Raw genomic sequence first — 20469 nt, forward strand, 5'->3', positions numbered from 1 at the left:
TGGCACTGTTTATAATTTCTTTAAAAATTAGAGAAATGCTCCAAATTCTCAGCATGAAGGGATTAGCTAAATAAGCCATGGGACCTTGTCTTAGCTACAGCTGTTGGAACAACAAGCAGACATCTGCATTGGCCCACGAGGGATAAACACCATCCAGAATTACCTCCCCCCCTCAAACTAGAAAAATGGACAAAATCTAGGAATCAGTCTATTTTCAGACATTGGACAGCGGGCAGAACGTGACCGGGATCCCTGAGAAAAGGGAACAGTTGAGCTGAGGCCTACCTTGGCCAAAGCTTTCTGTCTGGAGGGAATTCCCAAAGCGCGGCTCCTGGAGGAGAATCCCAGACTCTGTCCACCAGTCCCTCTGAGTTGAGGAGATGGACTGACGCTCTGACAGGCCAACGTTTCTAGAACTGGCAGAGTAGGGTGCCCCAGGGAGGAGAAACATGTTGAGGAAGAAGCTCAGACATTTAGATAGGGGTCCTCTTGAGTCTTTGACTAAATGCCAGTGAGTGCACGTGTAGAGAAGAATCCCACAAGGCCAGCCAAGAACAACTCCCAAAGACAGAACAATAATCCCAGAGGTTACACCGTGCCAGGCAGGAGTTGCGTCTCCTCTAGCCAGAGAGACAGGTCTCACTGAGTATTCAGGGCACTAACGAGGATCCTTAGAAAGGCCACAGCTTAGGGCGCCTGGGTGGCTCAGTCGGTTGAGCGACTGCCTTCGGCTCAGGTCATGATCCTGGAGTCCCGGGATCGAGTCCCACATCGGGCTCCCTTCTCAGCAGGGAGTCTGCTTCTCCCTCTGACCCTCCCCCCTCTCATGTGCTCTCTCTCTCTCTCTCTCTCAAATAAATAAATAAAATCTTTAAAAAAAAAAAAAAAAGAAAGGCCACAGCTTACAAATGGGGTTTCATTAGTTCTAGGAAAAAAACTAGCCTAAAAAGCACCTTCCATGACTTTTTACTACTAAAACCTAGTCAGGAAAAAGTTAGATAGCTTAATGAGCCATACATCTATTAAGTAAAATGAATTTATAATTAAAGGTCTTCCCACAGTGAAAATTCCAGGTTCAGTTGGCTTCACAGGTGAATTCTACTTAACAGGAAGAAATAGGACCATTTCTGCACAGATTCTTCCAGAAAATAGGAGAAGGAGCCCTTCTTAAGTCATGTTATGAGATCAGCATTCTCCCGACATCAAAACCAGATGAACACATTACAAGAAAAGGAAACTACAGGCTAGTGTTTCTCATGAACATAGATGCATAATAGCAAAGTGGCTGCCTCAGTTTGCTGATAATGGGCATCTACAGAAGATCTCTAGCTGGCATCATACTTTATATTCAAAAACGAATGCTGTCCTCCTAACCACTTCTATTAAACCTTATGTTGGAGTTTGGAGCCAGTGCAATTAAAAAAAAACAAAAAAACATGCTGAAGGAAATGACACTACATGATTTCCAGACTTACTATGAAACTCTAGTAACTACAACAGTATGATGTCAGTGGAACAGAGTAGAATCCAGACAGATACCCACATATGTGTGGGTGGTCGCTTGCTTTTTGACACAATACCAAGGTGAGAAAAGAACACTTTTTTCAACAAATGGCATTCAAAAAACCAAATACCTATATGATCTTAACTCTGACCCTTCATACCATATACAAAATTAACTCTAAATGGATACAGTCTTAAATGTGGGGGCTAAGACTTTAACGCCTCTGTAAGAAAGCCCCGGAGAAAATCTTGGCGACTTTATTGAGGGCAAAGATTTCTTATGTAGGGCACAACCTGCCACAAAATAAAAATTGAGAAACTGGACTTCATCAAAATTGAAACATTTTCATCTTTGGAAGATGCTATTAAGAAATTGAAGAGGCAACGGGCGCCTGGGTGGCTCAGTTGGTTAAGCGACTGCCTTCGGCTCAGGTCATGATCCCGGAGTCCTGGGATCGAGTCCCACATCGGGCTCCAGGCTCAGCGGGGAGCCTGCTTCTCCCTCAGACCCTCTCCCCTCTCATGCTGTTTCTCTCTCTCTCTTTCTCTCAAATAAATAAATAAATAAAATCTTAAAAAAAAAAAAAAAGAAATTGAAGAGGCAAGCCACAGACTGGAAGAAAAGATTTGCCAAACACGTTTCTGATAATGGACTTCAATGCAAAATTTATAAAGAAAGCTTACAACTTGATACCAGGAAGAAAAAGCCAATTTTTAAAATCAGCAAAAGATTTGAATGAATACTTCTCCAGAGAAGATATGTAAATGTGTATATAAAATAATACAAAGTGGCACCTAAAGACACAAAAATGTCTAATTCATGTGCAGACAATGGAAAGAATCAGAAATGAATCCGAAAATGATTTTCTGTAATCACTGAAATACTTTTAAATAAGGGTTTTTTTTTTATTTATTTATTTAGAGATTTTATTCATTTATTTGACAGAGAGCACAAGCAGGGGAAGCGGCAGACAGAGGGAGAAACAGACTCCCTGCCGAGCAGGGAGCCTGATGCAGGGCTCGATCCCAGGACCCTGGGATCATGACCTGAGCCGAAGGCAGATGCTTAGCCGACAGCCACCCAGGTGCCCCAATAAGAGGTTTTTTTTTTTTAAAACAAACGTTTTTATTAAAAAGCTTAAGTTCAAAATAGAGAATGGATAATCATTGATTAGGATGACAAGATGCCAAATTTCCAACATTTACCTTGTGGCAATAGCCCAACATGTAAGCTCGAAAGCGAGGAATACAGATCCCAGAATGCCACAGAAATGTAATTTTAGAGTTTGCAAAATTTCAGAGAGGATGCTACACTGACTCTTATCTGGCTAGTAATTTATAGCTCCAGCTTCATTTCTGGGAGGAGAATAAAGTCAGCTCTTTGTTGAAGGAGCAGAGGAATCAGGAGCGGCCCCTGGTTCGGAAGAGATGACAGGCGCTGTGTTCTCCAAAGCAAGCAAATGCCTTTTCAAGAAGGAATTGGCGTTGGGATCCTGCGGCTGCTGCTGAGACCTCCATGTGCAGAATAAGAATAGCGCAGCAGAATGTGGTCCCTGCTGTTCCGCTCGTGTTTGTATCGTATCAATCACACATCCAACGAGAATTCACTTGCTTTCATTCTCTTTGCAAAATTGCGGGCATTCTCTGTGTCTGCCCGTTAAGGTTGAAGTTGACGGACGGACATGTCCAGCATGGGGTGCTTGGCTTTGGGCTAAGTGCTGTCGGAACACCTGGGGGCTTGTGTGGAAATGTGCCGCTCAAGGGCAGGGACTGGCGATCTGTCACGAGAGCCCCGAATGAAACACATCCTCGCGTCTCTTACCCATGTTTCTGTCGGAAAATACACATTACCGGTGAGGGAAGGGCCTGGGCTGTGTACCGATCAGTGTCCTACTCAGTAAGCTTCTCGGAATTAGCGTGATGCAGAAAGAGCAGGAGGTTCGGACCTTGGCTCCCTGGTGTTGTACTTAACCTCTCTGAGCCTTAGTTTCTCCATCCGTAAAATTAGGGTCCAAGTCGACAGTTCTTCTTGGCAACCCTTGGACCAGATGTGTTTTAGAATTCAGAAATTTTCAAATTGTAGAAAAATAATGCTGTGCCAATAGCCTGCATTACCCAATATTCTGGGAGCGTGCAGGGCTGGATACCGTAATAACACACGTTAATATTTCTGTAGGGAAATGTATGAATATTCACAGTAAGTGGGATAAATAAAGACTATAATTAGTCTCATGTTAGTTAAGGTGAGGTTTTGCTGCCAAGTGAGCTCGCTGTAAATCTATAAAAAGATTTTTGGTTTTAAAGGTTTATAGATTTCAAAACTGCCGATGAGGGGATGTGGAAGTGTTATATTCAGGGCCACTGCTAGGCCACAGGGCTTTTCTGTGAGGAGAACAAGATAACCATTATACCACGGAAACCACCAGCTTTTGTGTAAATTAGAACAGTACCCCTTCTGGACGATCACAGCCCCTACGCCCATAACTTGGCAAGTATAGTAAGAGAAATGCATTGTTTCCTTTCACAGTATGTGTTAGTTGTCAGCCTCATCCTTAACTAGGCACCTTTGTGGAGTGCACAACTTGTACAACCAGACACTGTACAACCAGTGGCCCTGATCATATCCACATCTCAGTGTTGCTGGAGGAATAAGCAGTAATGTAGGATATTCCCTCTCCCCCACAGCTACAGCTCTACTTCAGACTGTCTCTTGTGCTCTAGATAAATGCTTTTCAAATGTGAATGTGCACATGAATCACCTGGCTTCTCAAAATGCAGGAGGGCTACGTGAAACACTGTTTCTAGCAAGCTCGCAAGTCACATGCTGCTGGTCCACAAACCACACTGAGTAGTAAGGTTCTAGACCCACTTATCCATCTTCCTCTGGATGTCCCACATGAACTTAATTAAGCATGTCCCGTACTAAAGTCATGGCCTTTCCAGAAATCTGTTTCTGCTCCTGATTATCTGACCCCCATTCATGGACCCAGTCTTCAGGTATTGTGTCTCCCAAGCAGGGAAAGTGCCAGTTCTCCCTGCTTCCTCAGTTCCTCTTCCTCACCCACATATCAATCAGTTGCTAAAAGCCACAGATTCTACCTTCTTTGTATTTCTCCCATTCAGGCATTTTTGAGCTGGACAATTCTTTGTTGTAGAGATCTGTCCCCTGGGGGCAGAATCACCCCTGGTGGAGAGACGCCGCTCCAGTCCCTTGCCTTCTCTCCATTTCTCCCGCTACTGACTTGGATCACTTCTTTCCCGGGGATAGTGTGGTGTTTCATCTTTGTGTATATTTTAATTATCCTATAACAATCTGTTGACATTTCTGTGTTCTCCACTTGAGTATGAGTCCTAAGAATTCCCACGCTCTTGGCATCCTGCACAGAGTCTGACATAGGCAATGCTTAACACATTTGAATGAATGAATGAACGAATGAACAAATGAATGAATGATTCAATCCCCTCATAGCTGCAGGTTCCTAGAAGGAGTGAGGAAGCTCAGGGCTCCGCTCACAGGAGATCCACCCCAGGGTTAGAGTACCACCCGTGCGTGTCTGGAGAGAGCCTGATGGGTGCAGAAGGAGCTGTGAGAAGCGGACAACATCCAAAGTGGCTTCTGCCCCAAGATACTCCCGCCTGCCCTTCGGCCTCTCTCTCTCTTAACCTGTTTGCGCCTGGCCTCTCTACACTGCTCAGAAAGGTCGTTCATTCCACTGCTGCTCAACCCAGGATGCACTGGGCGGTGTTGCTCTGAGAGCAGCTGCTTGAACACGCTCTCTTCGTCCTGAATGGCTGCCCGTGAAACCTGGTTCAGGGCTTACGTTTGAAACCCAGGTTGGCTTGTTCTGTGCAGACCATGAGAATACGTGTGGCTTAGGCACTGCATTTCGGTAGACTCACAGCCTCCTCTGAGGCCCCCGGTTTGAATTTCACTTTTGCCATTGGCTTTTAGTTGACGTCCAACCTTTAGGAATCGTTTGTCCAAATTTGCTAATAACCGGTCCAGCTGTTTTCACAAGATAACTGTAATAGACAAGTGTAAGATAATAGAAAAAAACCTATCTTGGTCCCTGCCCTGGTTCCTGGCCAGAGCTCCTAAAACCCTTGTATTTCCCTGAGGGATCAGAGCACACAGAGCATCTGTTGTACTATTTGGTCTTGACCCGGTTCTAGACACAGAGCTCCCACATCCTTTGGACTTTTCTGGGTGATAGCAATGTTCTTTGCTCTACTGAGGTGACGCTTGGTGGGCTCCTGGCCAGGGCTAGTCACCAGAAAGACCATGCCATGATTAGAAGGTTGGAATTTTCAGCCCCGCCCCCCCATCCTCCAGAGTGGGGAGAGGGGCTAGAAATGGAGTTATTGGTCCATCATGCCTACATGAGGAAGCCTCCATAGAGATCCCAAAAGTCTGGGGCTCAGAGGGCTTCCGGGCTGGTGAACACTTGGGGGTGCTGGGAGAGTGGCGTACCCAGAGAGAGCCTGGAAGCTCCGTGCCCCCTCGCTGTACCTTGTCCTGTGCGTCTCTTCCATCCCCATGCTCATCTGTATCCTTCAACCTATTCTTTTATAATAAACTGATAAGCAGTTAGGAAAGTGTTTCCCTGAGTTCTGTGAGCCCCTCTAGCAAATGAATCACACCTGAGGAGGGGCTGGTGGGAACCTCTGACCTATAGCTGGTTGGTCAAGAGCCCAGGTGACATCTGGGCTTGTGACTGGCATCTGAGGTGTGTGTGTGTGGCGGGGGGGGGGGGGGGGTTGGTGTAGTCTTGTAGGACTGAGCCCTTCACCTGTGGGATCTGTTTCCAGGTAGAGAGTGTCAGAATTGCATTGAATTTTAGGACACCCAGCTGGTGTGGCAGAGAACTGCTTGTTATGGGGAAAACACCCCCCTCCAATCTGGTGTCAGGAGGGTGGGGTGTGGCTGCAGTGGGGGGGTAAAGGGGACACAGAGGAGGGGAGCTAGTTTTTCCTATCTCAACAACACAGGCCAAAACTTAATAGATTGTCTAGTTGTCTGCGACTATTTTAGTCTGAACTTGACCCTTTTTGTCTTCCAGCCCCTTCTTTGTCTCCTAGCGTCTTTCAGTTGTATTTAATCAGCTTTTGCCACTTGGGCTAAAGTTTTAATCTCTTCCCATGTCTGTCTGCAGGACCCTCATGCCCCCCGGTCTGTACTTCTGTCTGCCTCCTGTCTTGGCCCACCAGTGAGGCCAATTCCAATGGGCCAGGAATCAACCCGACCTGGGCTTGAATTCTGGCTCTGCCACTTATTAGATGAGTGATTTAGCGGAAGCTGTTTATTCCAATCTTCTGCTTCCTTACCTGCAAAAAAGGGTACAGGCCTCTCCCTTGTTGGTTGGTGTGAGGATGAAGAGTTAATAAAAGTTAGCCACTTTCACGGTCAACTTTCTTTATGAAACTATGTATTTTTGGAAAAGACCATATTAAGAGCAAACATTTCCGAGCCTCCTAGAGTTGGGTCTGTGCTCATTGTGCAAGGAAGCTCAGCATACAGCTGTCACTCCTTTAGACAGAGCTCCTTCTTTCTTCCTTCATTTCTTCTTCAGGCGTTTCTCCTTCATCCTGTTGCCAGTTTGGTTCTAGGCACGAAGTTGTTCCTGGCTTGATCTATCAGATAATGATCCCAGACTGGATGCAGCCATAAAACAAACAAAAAATCCTCTCTAGCTGGTGGCTGGTCCAAACCGACGAGAACGCCAAGCCTTTGCTGTTCTTCCACAATGGCACTCTCTATTATTTTTAAAAACAAACACTGAAAATTAAAAAGCAGATTAATACAGAGACTGGTTTTCATTGCAGTCTCTTGTATTTCAAATTAATGGGGTTTTGTAGGAATTTGGAGGCTGCATTCCTTGGCATGGGAGTCTAAACTTTGGTTCCCACCTCGAATCTGAGCTCTTTCCTGCATCTCTGCCTTTTCCTTTGTACTTTCCTTTTTCCTTATTTCTTTCCTCCCGTCTTCGTCTTGTTCTAATGCTGTTCTCTGAGCATCCCTTCTTGAAGCTGTTGATACTTCTGTGGAATCCTCTAACTGCTAATCAACCTCTTTGGCATAAAGAGCCACAGAAAAGGATTTGGGTAGATCATTAGAGAAATGTCAAAGCTGGAAAGGCTCAGAGGTCACCTAACTTAAGGTTTTCAAACTGTGTTCCCTACAACTCGAAGGGTCCATGGAGGTTCACAGGAACTTTATGGGGAAAAGAGGCTCAGGTGGTCCTCAGACTGTTCAATCACAGCATCTCTGCTTCATCTATTGTACGTTCAACATACAAAAAAAATTTAAGAGGCTCATTTTTCTTTTTAATTGAAAACCACAGACCTAGCTCAATTCTTACATTTTAAAGGCGAGGGAACTGAGGCCCCAACAGGAAGTAATTACCTCCAGGTGACACACCGCTCCTTGGTGGATGAAGTAGGACTAGCAACCTCAACTGAGATAAACAATTCAGATATTATTATTTTCCCCATTTTCGAAGAAGCAGTATGTTTGTGAACAGTTCTCAGCCAGCTCTGGGTTTGGAATCAGGCTGTTTCCATTCTGACTGTTCTGTCTAGAGGTTGTTATGATGTGGGGAGTCTGTTGGTGCTGGGAGAGGATCGTAAAATGGGGGACGGGTTGTTCGTTTCTCGTGTCAGTCTTGCTAGAATCTCCCGTATCGTATCATATTGGAAACACTAGACCCGAGATATCAGATAGACTCTGCGGTGAATGTAGACCGGACTCGTCTTCCCACTTCCTGTAAGTCATCCAGGACCCCAGGGGGCCACAGCCATTGGCCACAATGTGCCAGCAGGAATGTGGGTACCAGCAATGCAAAGCTCAGAATCACACTTCGAGAGGGATTCCCCCAGAGATTTGTGCTCCACTAAGCCCTCAGGGTCCTGCCCCCCTCAAATGTCTTCTTGGCCAATGGTTCCTAGTCTTTTTGGATATTGTGACTTTTTGAGAAAATTTTGAAAAGGCTTTGGGGGCTGCCATGGAATTGCCAATATCTTTCTTATTTTCTTAACCAGTGTCTACTATCATAAAAGTTATGTGATTACCAGTTATGTCTCAAGGAAAGACACAACTTGAGAAAGGAGAGCTCTTCCCAAGAAAGGACACTTTGGCACTGGATACTAAGGATTCTGCCTGGTGCTACTGTTGTTCGCTTGGAGGTGGATCAAAAATGAGCGCACCCTGGCCCTCCAGGGGCCAGAAGTTTCTGTAGCTTCTTCAGTGTCAGCCGGAGGGCACCAGTGGTCCATCAGAAATAGTGACCCTTTAGCTGGCCACTGACAAGAGGGCATTTCCGTCTTACTCTGAGAATAAACGAACACTGGGGATGTCCTCATTCACACTTGCTTCCCAATGACATTTTCCACTGTCCTGGATGAGACAGGGACAGGCCCTGACCAAGTGATGTGACTTACTACATTAAAAAGAAGTACATTTTCCATTAATTGAAGACAACTGAGCTCCACAGTCTGGACATTCCCCAAGCAGAAGGAACCTCAGCAAGGACAGTAGTGACACCAGGAATGGGTGGGAGCCGGCCACTGGTGGGCAGACAGCTACTAACCCTACCTGGCATGGTTGAAAATGGGATACGTTTTTAAATCTAATCCTCTCATGTGAAATGTTTAGATAACACGTTTAAAGAAATTAGAATAGAATAAACAACTTGGAGTGCGTTTCCTTTGGCACAATAGAAATAAGTAAATCATTCCTAGCACTAAAGCTAAAAAATGTCCATCAAGGGAGCAGCAATGGGGCATCTGAAAAGGAATGGGTCTGGATTTGGAAAATTGGGGCTCGCAGGGCAGGTCTGCAACTTCTGGACGGTGGACAGCTGCTTAGAGGCATGTCGTTTAGTGGGAGAGTGTGGGGTTCTGAAGGCACATCAACGCACGCTGGAATACCAGCTCTGTCCCCAAAACCATTTAACCCTCCAGAGACAGACTGTCTCCTTATTTTTCCCATGGATGGTGGGACTACATGATCATGGTGGGCCTCCTCAAGGATCACCCAACAGAATTTGTAGGTAAGACAGGAATGCGGAAAGCTCCCATTCATCCACTAAACAGGAAGGGTTCAGATCAGTGGTGGCCTTTGCCGTGGCCAAGACTGCCAGTGGGGTTCGCATCTGTTTCTCCCTCTCCATCCGTTGGTGCACACGAGCAGGGCCCCCCACACGCTAAGGCACACAGCCCACCCAACCCGTACAGCCTTTCGTCAATGAGCCATGAATAAACCATACACAGAGAGAAGCTTCTTTTTTTTTCTTCAATTTAATTGAAGTTACTTAGAAAAATAATCAGGCTTGAATGGCTTTTCCTGGAGGAAGGTTCATGAACATCTCACGCTTTTGCTGGCAATGTGGAATTCAGCTTTCTCGAACAGTACAGTAGGAGACGGAGAGTTTTTTAAAACAAGCCCTCTACTGCATACAAATAGGTAAGGGAAAAAAATCACACTCCACAAAGATGTTAAGTTATATGTGCATATACCATACTGAGCATGCTCATAGGAAAACAGTACGGGCAGCCCCTTCTGTACCCGACAGAGTAGCAAATCGAAATTCGCCTGTGAATAGCCAAGGGGCAAGCTGGTTATCGTAGGTCCTGTTGCCTGTTCATAGGGTCCCGTCAGCTGATGAGAAAAGGCTGGAAGAAATAAAGGCTGGTTTTTGGAAATTGGGGGAGCCATGAGGTCAGTCCCGCTGACATAGGAGGGGGCTGGGAAGGGATTCTGGTCACCGGGATCGCACAGAAGGGGGCAGCTCATTTTGTGTGTGTTGGTGTGTGTGGGGGGAGGGGCAGTCTGCAAGGGACATGGTCTGACACCACCCACCGGGGACAGAGTCCCTTGGCTTCTTGCCAGGTTCGAACAGGGACTTCTACTTGTTCTACCTGAGTAATCACTACCTCAGCAGTGGGCCAGACCCCACCAGCTAAGTGCACCAGGGACTTGCTTTTTTTTTTTTTTTTTTCTTCCCCTGGGAACTTTCTACCAGCAGGAATTAGCCCCTTGTGCCTCCACACCTTTGCTCTCAGGAGGGTGGAGCTCACCTGGTGGACAGGGAGGAAGGAAGGTCCCCTCTGAGATACCAGAGGTCAACAGACTGCTTTTCTTCCCAGACCAGCTGGGGAGGCGGAGAGGGGGACGGGCAGGGTGGTCCAGAGAAGCTGCAGGAATTCAAGCCCTGTGGCCAATATTCTAGAATTTTCCAACCACAGAGATAGGTTAAGCAGGAATGTCCTTGTAAATATTACCCTAACTGTACCTGGTTTTGAAAACACAGCAGCACCTTTGAAAAGTGGCTTGGAGGTGGGACACCTGCCTGTACTTTTCTCCAGCGAAGCATGCAATGAAAAGCGTTTTCAGTTTTCTTAACAAAAAAAAACAAAAACAAAAACAAAAACACAAGCTTTTGCTTCCCAGGCACATTTTTACCCAGAGATTCTTTTATACCAAGGACACAGAATACTTTCTACATTCTGCAGAACAGTTGATTCAGTTTGTTTTTTTTTAAATTTTTATGCCACTAGAAAACAAAATGTGAACACAAAACAAACACAAGGAGAAAGTCCCTCATTGCAGAACTACACTGATGTCTTGTCCCCTGAAGGACAGTCTTTCTCGCTTGAGAGAAGATGGATGAAAGGCGGTACTCTGCACACGGCCCGAGTGAGCTCACCCAATCCAACAAAGATGGTGGCGGGAACACAGAGTTGGGGAAATCTATGGGAATTTCCATTGGAAAAACAAAAGCACGTGGTGAACACTCCCAAACTCTGGAACTAAAGAAGCACTCCTGAAGGGTTGAGCTCCCTCTGCGTGCTTTGAGCAACCTAAGGCTTGAGGAGTAGGGGGGACTATTCTGTGGCCTTATGTCCCCTCCCCTTCCTCTGTCTACACCACTCAACACCATACCCTGCTCCCTTTGGGAGGGATGGAATCATTGCCCAGGGTAGTATCCAGGATTAAAACCATTGCACTTAAGTAAAAGTTTAATTGATTTGATAAAGTACCTCTGTTGCTATAAACCAGATAGAAATGGATTGATCCTGTTTTATTGTTTTGTTCTGTTTTGTTTTGGAGAAGGGTCAGGGAAGTTGTTTTATCCTTGACGACCTCAGATATGCGAAATCGACCTAACCGAAGTATATTCTGTGGAACATTTCTGTGAGATCTGCAAAATAGAGTATCCTGGTCACATAAGTTCAGGAAATGCTACCAACTCAATGATACTTTTGGGGGTTCATAATGCACAACGTACATCCAAGGCTCTGAAAAGTCCTGTAGAAAGGAAATTGACTTAACTTTGTTTCCCAAAGATATTTGACCTCAAAATGCTTTTTTTTTTTCTCTTTCTCCTTTTCTTTTCTTTCTTTCTTTCTTTCTTTTTTTTTTTTTTGCATCACACTAACTTCACATCTCCTAGAACCTTTTTGTTCTGTGGAGCACATATCAGGAAATGCTGGACAATGTTTCATTAGCAGAAGCCCTATTTTGGAGGACAGTGTCCCCTGCCTGGAAACAGGGCCCAGACTCCCAATTCCAGGGACAGCTGAGGTCTGTCGCTCTATTCAGTAAAACACATGGCATACAGCTCTGTCCATGGAGGGCACAGTCGCTGTGCCCTTCACAAAGGGGAGAGAGCTTGGACGAAGGGACACAACATTTTATAAAAAGCTTTGGCCGCCCCCTCCCCAGTGCACACCTCACTCACATTCAATAAAATCATGTCCTCAGTGAGATTCAGCAGCTGCTGCTGAGCTGGCTGTGAGCTTTCCAATACAATTCTAATAGTTTCTGTGAATAAATTATTCATTTCTGTTTGTTTAGAATATTCTCACCCCTTTGCTATATACTGCATCAAAAACAAAACAAAAAGCAAAACTTACCCACACCCCATCCCACCCCACCCCGTTATTACAACTATAATTATTATTATATACAGGATTTGCTACCAACTCATTCACTAGTTGTAAGAGGGATGTGGCCAAATTTCAACCGAGGCATCGAAATGGCTGGAAAATGAGAAGCATGTGCAGATGGTAATTAGCAAGGAACAGGAAGTAGAATGTTTCCGACCTTCCGCAGGAAAAGGGGCATGGATTACAGTCATGGAAGGCTGTCCTTGCTGCTCATGCATGGTGCTCGCCAAGGTGTGGATGGTCTCGGCCTCCGGAGGACTTGGGAGGGGTATGTGCGTGCGTATGTGTACAGGGGGTCCACCTCTGACCTTCACCAGGGGAGAAATGCCAGACCACTCCAGGTCCCAAATGTACGAGGTCTGCCACAGCTTCTCACTCTTGCACATGGCAAAGAGGAGAGAACACTTCCACGCGGAGGCGTGGGTGCCGGGGCTGACGGGACAGGAAGAGGCATGGGCGGAATGATCCCCTTCCCTCCCCGCCAAGGCAGACATCACTCATCAGTGACAGCCCCCCTTCCATGCTGTGCCTGGTGAATCTGTTCTGGGGCTTAAAGGCGGACACTACCAATCCATTGGAGTGGACACATGATGGGAAACACTTTTGTCTTCTCTTGTGTTGGGTGAAGAGCCTGGATTACTCACCGAGTGGCCTGTTCTAAGTGTGTGGTTTTCAAATTTGGGCCAGAGAAAAACGCAAATCTGTAGGGGTCATGGGCCTTCTGGGGTTGTTCAAAATGGTCCAAACCTCATGTAACGTCCATGAATATGAGGGGTTTGCTAATTGTCGAGCTGGAAACTGTGTCCACATAAAGCTTCTTGAGGGCCGAGACCATTGGTTTTGTTCCATGCTCTATCCGCAGGGCCTACAATTAGGCCCAGCACATAGTAGTTGCTCAATAAATACTTGTTGACTATAAAGTAACAGCCACTTCACTATTACAACTGGCACTGCCAGTTAAGAATTTCTGTAGAAAAGCCTATTTTATCAGACTGCTAATTCTGGTGGAAAAGAAAAAAAAAAAAAAACTACACTGAGCTCTTCTCCTTGGGTTAAAAAAAAGAAAAAATCAAATTTTCTTTTTTTTTCTTAGCGCAACAGACTCTTGGGTTGCTTGGAATCTGTTTGGAATCAGTCCCTTGCAAAGGTGCCTTTTTCTACTTATTTCTCACCGATTTCCAAGAAGGGTGGTATCAACGGACATCACAAGGGTCAACACACAGTTAACTCTGTGAGCGAGGAGAACATTCATGCCCCAGAATGAGCTTGTAGCAAGCACAGAACAAAAACACACACTTCTTCTGCAAAGACATCAGGATCTTGCTGCCACAGAAAGAAATCTACACAGAGACCATGTTTAAATAACGATAAATAATATTAATTAGAATTTCTGGGACGCACAATCCGTGGAATTCACCAGAGCACAAGGAAACCTCTGAGGCAGTGTTGCAGGTATTCACGTCTAAGCACAAGGACACCCATCCTATTCCCCCGCAAAGACAGCCGTCCTTCCCTACTAAGGATTTTAAATAATTCTCAACCATGCTGCTCGCAGCATCATTCCCCAAAGAAATATTACTTTACAAAATAACCCAATATCCATATAATTTCTTTTGACAAATAAAAATCTTAAATTAAAAAGCACGATTCTCTCCCCTCTCCCCACGCCCCCTTTATTCCAGCTTCAGGTAGCTTGGCACTGAGTAATTGAACATTAAAAAATCGAGTTTGTAGACTTCGTACAGCTGCGTCTGGTGCTCCGAGCTGATGTTCTGGAAGAACTCTGTGGTCATCTCGTCAGTAGTTCTCGTAGACTTGGCGTAGGTGGGGAACTTCAGGTAGCTGCCCACGCCCGCCAGCCGCAGGACGTAGTTGGAGTCGTCCTCCAGCGTCTCGTACTTGCCCACGAGGTCGTAGTGGATGTGGCACGGGTGGCAGAGCGAGTGCACCGTCTGCCAGTGCTCGTTGAAGGGCTCCTCGCGCTGCGTGTGCGGGTCGACGAGGTAGGCCACGAACTCCTCGAAGCGCACGTCGTCCCCCCTGCGCAGCGCCTCCTGCGTGGCGTTCTTGCGCTGCCGCCGGATGATCTTGGTGCCGTAGCGCTTGTGGAAGGACGTGTTGTACTTCTGCGTGAACTTGTTGCGGTAGGCCGACACCAGGCGCTCGAAGGGCTCGCGCACGAACAGGAACTTCATGTAGCTTTTCAAGCGGTGGTTGATTTCCGGGATGCTGTACTGGTTCAGGGTCTTGAGGTTGGCCGCCACGTGCGCCTCGCTGGCCGGGATCTCCATGGGGTCGCTGTACTTGCCCCGCCCGGTGAGCACCATCATGAGCCGCTTCCAGTTGGTGCACGCCACCTTGGGCACGTAGCAGTAGATGAGCTCGTGGTCCTCGTCCACCACCAGGTGCTTCAGGTCGCCGGGGGTCAGCACCCGCCGCTTGCGGCTCAGGGCGCTGTTGGCGCGACAGGTGTCCGTGACCTGGTCGCGCCTCATCTGGTGCAGGACGGCGGTGTTCGAGAGCTCCAGCTGCAGAGGGGACACGAGAGGAACACGGATTCAGGGCGGGCGCGGGGGATGGGCCCCTGGGCCGCGTCCGCAACCACGGCGGCCAGCGCGGTGCCCCCCACCCCCACCCCGGGCAGCGCCAGCCCACGACCGAAGTGGCGGGTCCTCCTTCCTAATTCTCCGCCCCAGCTGCCTCGACTCTTTGGGTTCTTTGTTCCACCATGTTCCCGTTGTGGAGTCATAGTAATGATCAAGGCTGTAGCTTACGCACCACCCTCTAACTGCCTGGCATTTTACTAGTGGGCTTCGCGTTGGCTGTTTTTCTTCTCCCTGTACAACCATCTAGAAACGGGGTTGATTTAACAGTATCAAGGACCCGCCCCCGTTGCCAGGAAGCCTGCTGCCAGGCACTGGGGATGCGGCCACAAAAGATACAAGGAGGGAACTGCCCTTATGGAGCTGACCGGCTAGCTGTTAAGAAAGAGGGAACTGAGGCTCAGAGAGGTTAAGTCACCAGCTTGAGATCACACAGTGAGCAACCGACTCCGTATTCAAACTCGGGTCCTCCTGGTAACCAAGGCCGCCCACTTTGCCCTCTACCCTGAGGTCCAGCACTCCCATCTTCTTGATTGAAGGATGGGGACTCTGGCATTTGATCGATCTACTTTAAAGCAAGGGGATCCAATTTCTCTACAAGCCTATCACTGTGAACATCTGTTGCCTTGTGCGTCTTCTGGTGCCAGTGCCTTGATGTTCCCCTGGGAACCCACTTTCTTCCATTCCCAGTTAGTTCCTTTTCCCTCTCAAGCAGCTGTGCTGTGAGAATGGCAGCCTGGAGCTTGGGGACAGGGAGGAAGGCCACCATGCAGGGAGAGCTAGACTGGGAAGGGAGGGTACAAAGAGATGAGAAGACAGAGGCACGTGCTCCCCGTGACGTCACCTCAATACCTGGGTCCACACATTGCTGAGACCAGACCCCTCAACTCCTGGACTTTTGTGACCTCAGTCGGTACATTTGCTTTGGTGCATAAAGCAGTGAGAGTCTGGATTCTATCGTTTCAAACCCAAATATATGGGTATTGGCATTTACTACCCTTTTATTACCCTCAAGCTTTTCTTCTCTGCCATATTCATCCACTGATGCATCCTTTCAAACATCCGTCCAGACCTCACAGCGTACAGCACTCAGCTCAGCACCCCTGGGAGACAGAACATTCTCCTAAAGGGCTTACAGTCAAGGAGGCATCAGACCAGAGAGAGCTGGCGGCCTCAAAAGGGCCCAAAGGGAAGACGTGTGTGTGCTCCTCTAAATTCTAGAAACAAAAGTTTCTCCTCACAGGCCATATCCTGGGAGCCAGTCCTTAGAGTCCACCTGGAGTAGGAAACGGCACAGCTCACCGCCCTGGTGTGCTGACAACCCTACTGTTGTTGCTTCAGGCCGTGCCTCCATCTACCCTCCTGAATGCGCAAAGTGGCTCTTCCTTTAAGTATCAAGGACCTTGATATTAATTATGGTTCAAGCTATAGAGAAACTGGCGCACCACAGCTATGGAATAGCCGGTCTGGAGCTGCAGAGGACATGGTGTCCTGGTTGCCTTCCTGCCCCAAGAACACGGAGCCCGTCCACGCGCTGGTCTTTGACGTCCTCCATGGTCCCGCACCAACCTACCTTTCCAGTCCCGTTCCTACTCCTCCCCTGTTCAGAACTAAAGGGAGCTCCAGAGAAATCAATGATTCACTCTTTTCCCTTTGTTCTTTAATTAAAAAAATTTAAATCCCAATGTAATTAACATACAGCGGTATATTACAATATATATATATACCGTGGTGTATACAATATACCTCGTGCCGCATCTGGTGCAGGATATACAATATATTGATTTGTTTCAGATACACAGTTGTATTCAGTTGTATTCAGTATTGATTGTATTCAGTTGTATTCAGTATTGATTCAGTAATTCTATACATTACTCAGTGCTCATCATAAGCGTACCCTTGATCCCCTTCACCTATTTTACTCCCCACACTCCTCCCCTCTGGTAACCACCAGTTCTCTATATTTAGGAGTGTGTTCACCTCTTTCTTGTTTTGTTTCTTAAATCCCACATATGGGTGAAATCATATGGTATTTGTCTTTCTCTGACTTTTTTTTTTTTTTAAAGATTTTATTTATTTATTTGAGACAGAATGAGAGAGAGAGAAAGAGCACATGAGAGGGGGGAGGGTCAGAGGGAGAAGCAGGCTCCCCGCCGAGCAGGGAGCCCGATGCGGGACTCGATCCAGGGACTCCAGGATCACGACCTGAGCCGAAGGCAGTCGCTTAACCAACTGAGCCACCCAGGCGCCCCTTTCTCTGACTTCTTTCACTTAGCATAATACCCAGTAGATCCAGCCGTGTTGTTGCAAATGGCGATATTTTATCCTTGAAAAATTCCATTGTGCGTGCGTGTGTGTGTATCAAACACATCTTCTTTATCCATTCGTCTATCTTTAGACACTTAGGCTGTTTCCATATCTTGGCTATTGTAAATAATGCTGCAATAAACATAGGGGTGCATGTATCTTTTTGAACTAGTGTTTTCATATTCTTTGGGTAAATACCCAGTAGTGCAATTACCAGATCATATGGTAACTCTGTTTTTAATATTTTGAGTGACTTCCATACTGTTTTCCACAATGGCTGCACCACTTTGCATTCCCACCAACACTGCACGAGGGTTCCTTTTTCTCCACATCCTCGCCAACACTTGTTTCTTGTGCTTTTAGCAATTGACAGGTGTGAGGTGAAATGTCACTGTGGTTTTGATTTGTATTTCCCAGATGGTGAATGATGTTGAGCGTCTTTTCAAATGTCTGTTGGCCATCTGTTTGTCTTCTTTGGAGAAATGTCTGTTTATGTTTCCTGTCCATTTTTAAGTGGATTATTTGGTTTTTGTGGTGGTGTTTTATAGAAATTCTTCATGTATTTTGGATATTAACCCCTTATCGGATATATCATTTGCAAATATCTTCTCCCATTCAGTAGGTTGTCTTTTAGTTTTGTTGTTTCCTTTGCTTACATAGCTTTTTTTTTAAATTTTATTTTATTATGTTATGTTAGTCGCCATCACCAGTTTTCGATGCTGTGATCCACGATTCATTGTTTTCGTATAATACCCAGTGCTCCATGCAGTATGTGTCCTCCTTAATCCCCATCACTGGGCTAACCCATCCCCCCACCCCCTCCCCTCTAGAACCTTCAGTTTTTTTCTGAGTCCGTAGTCTCGCATGGTTCATCTCTTCTTCCGATTTCCGCCCCCTTCATTTTTCCCTTCCTTCTCCTAATATCCTCCATGCTATTCCTTATGTTCCACAAATAACTGAAACCATATGATAATTGACTTTCTCTGCTTGACTTATTTCACTTAGCATAATCTCCTCTAGTCCCATCCATGCTGATGTAAAGTTGGGTATTTATTTCTGATGGCTGAGTAATATTCCATTGTATATATGGACCACATCTTGTTTATCCATTCATCTGTTGAAGAGCATCTCGGCTCTTTCCACAGTTTGGCTATTGTGGACATTACTGCTATGAACATTGGGGTGCATGTGGCCCTTCTTTTCACTACATCTGTGTCAGAGCTTTTTCTTTTTTGCTGTAGTCCCAAAAGTATATTTTTGCTTTGCTTTCCCTTGCCTGAGGAGACATATCTAGAAAAAAAGTTGCTACAGCTGATGTCAGAGAAATTACTGCCTGTGCTCTCTTCTAGGATTGTTATGGTTTCAGGTCTCACATTTAGGTCTTTCATCCATACTGAGTTTATTTTTGTGTATGGTGGGAGAAAGTGGTCCAGTTTCATTCTTTTGCATGTAGCTGTCCAGTTTTCCCAACACCATTTGTTGAAGAGACTGTCCTTCCCATTGCATATTCTGGCCTCCTTTGTCATAGACTAATTGAGCATATAATCATGGGCTCTCTATGTGTCTATTTTTGTGCCAGCTTTGATTATTACAGCTTTGTAGTATATCTTGAAATCTGGGATTCTGAAGCCTCCAGTTTTGTTCTTTTTCAAGATTGCTTTGGCTACTCAGGGTCTTTTGTGGTTCCATACACACTTTAGGATTGTTTGTTCTAGTTCTGTGAAAAAGTCTGTTGGTATTTTGATAGGGATTGTATTATATCTGTAGATTGCTTTGGGTAGTATGGACATTAACAATATCTGTTCTCCTAATCCCCAAGCATGAAATATCTTTCCAGTTGTTTGTCATATTTAATTTCTTTCATCAGTGTTTTATAGTTTTCAGAGTACAGGTCTTTCACTTCTTTGGTTAGGTTTATTCCTAGGTATTTTACTCTTTTTGGTGCAGTAGTAAATAGGACTGGTGTCTTAATTTCTCTTTCTGCCGCTTCATTATTAGCGTATAGAAATGCAACAGATTTCTGTATATTGATTTTATATCCTAAAACTTTACTGAATTTGTCTATCAGTTCCAGTAGTTTTTTGGTGGAGTCTTAAGGGTTTTCTATATATAGTATCATGTCATCTGCAAATAGTGACAGGTTTACTACTTCTTTACTAATGTGGATGCCTTTTATTTCCTTCTCTTGTCTGATTGCTGTGGCTGACACTTCCAGTAGTATGTTGAATCAAAGTGGTGAGAGTGGGCATCCTTGTCTTGTTCCTGATCTTAGGGGAAAAGCTCTGAGTTTTTCACCACTGAGTATGTTAGCTGTGGGTTTGTCATATACGGCCTTTAGTATGTTGAGATATATTCCTTCTAAACCTACTTTATTGGGGTTTTTATCATGAATGGATGTTGTACTTTGTCAAATGCTTTTTCTACATCTATGGAAACGATCATATATGGTTCTTATCCTTTCTATTAAACTGATGTGATGTATTATGTTGATTGATTTGCAAATATTGAATCACCCTTGCATCCTGGGAATAAATCCCATTTGATTGTGGTGAATTATTTTTTTTAATGTATTGTTGGATTTGGTTTGCTAGTATTTTGTTGAGGATTTTTGCATCTATGTTCATCAGAGATATTGGCCTGTAGTTCTCTTTTTTTGTGTCTTTTTCTGGTTTTGGTTCAAAGAATCCCCTTTAACATTTCTTGTAAGGCTGGTTTAGTGGTGATGAATTTCTTTAACTTTTGTTTGGGAAACTCTTTACCTCTCCCTCTAGTCTCATGATAACCTTGCTGGGTAGAGTGTTCTTGGATGTAGTTTTTTCTTTCAGCATGTTGAATATATCATGTGACTCCCTTCTGGCCTGCAAAGTTTCTGCTGAAAAAAAAATATCAGCCTTATGGGGTTTTCCTTCTCTGTAACTGCTTTCTTTTCTCTTGCTGCTTTGAACATTCTCTCTTTATCACTACTTTTTGCCATTTTAATTACTATGTGTCTTGGTGTGGACCTCCTTGGGTTGATTTTGTTGAGATGGATCTCTGTGCCTCTTGAATCTGGATATCTGTTTCCTTCCCCAGATTAGGGAAGTTTTCAGCTATTATTTCTTCAGATAAA

At 45.5% G+C, this 20469-nt stretch overlaps 1 protein-coding gene and 1 long non-coding RNA gene across 7 annotated transcripts in view; one reads left to right on the forward strand and one right to left on the reverse strand.

Annotated features, from left to right (window-relative positions):
* LOC123843352 (uncharacterized) overlaps nucleotides 1-20469 on the forward strand; it is a 43510-nt gene that overhangs the window by 12590 nt on the left and 10451 nt on the right. The window lies entirely within an intron of this gene.
* Nucleotides 11910-20469, reverse strand: part of CHST11 (carbohydrate sulfotransferase 11) — a 259731-nt gene continuing 251171 nt past the window's right edge. For all 6 annotated transcript variants that reach the window (XM_064590700.1, XM_064590701.1, XM_045872699.3 and 3 more), the window contains one exon: nucleotides 11910-14978. In XM_064590700.1, the coding sequence (XP_064446770.1) occupies nucleotides 14124-14978 (855 nt within the window). In that variant the 3' untranslated portion in view covers nucleotides 11910-14123. The remainder of the gene's footprint in view (nucleotides 14979-20469) is intronic.

This window comes from Mirounga angustirostris, unplaced genomic scaffold (assembly GCF_029215605.1).
Source record: "Mirounga angustirostris isolate CCGP_5_RB_7025 unplaced genomic scaffold, mMirAng1.0.hap1 SCAF_5, whole genome shotgun sequence".
Taxonomy (NCBI): Eukaryota; Metazoa; Chordata; class Mammalia; order Carnivora; family Phocidae; genus Mirounga; species Mirounga angustirostris.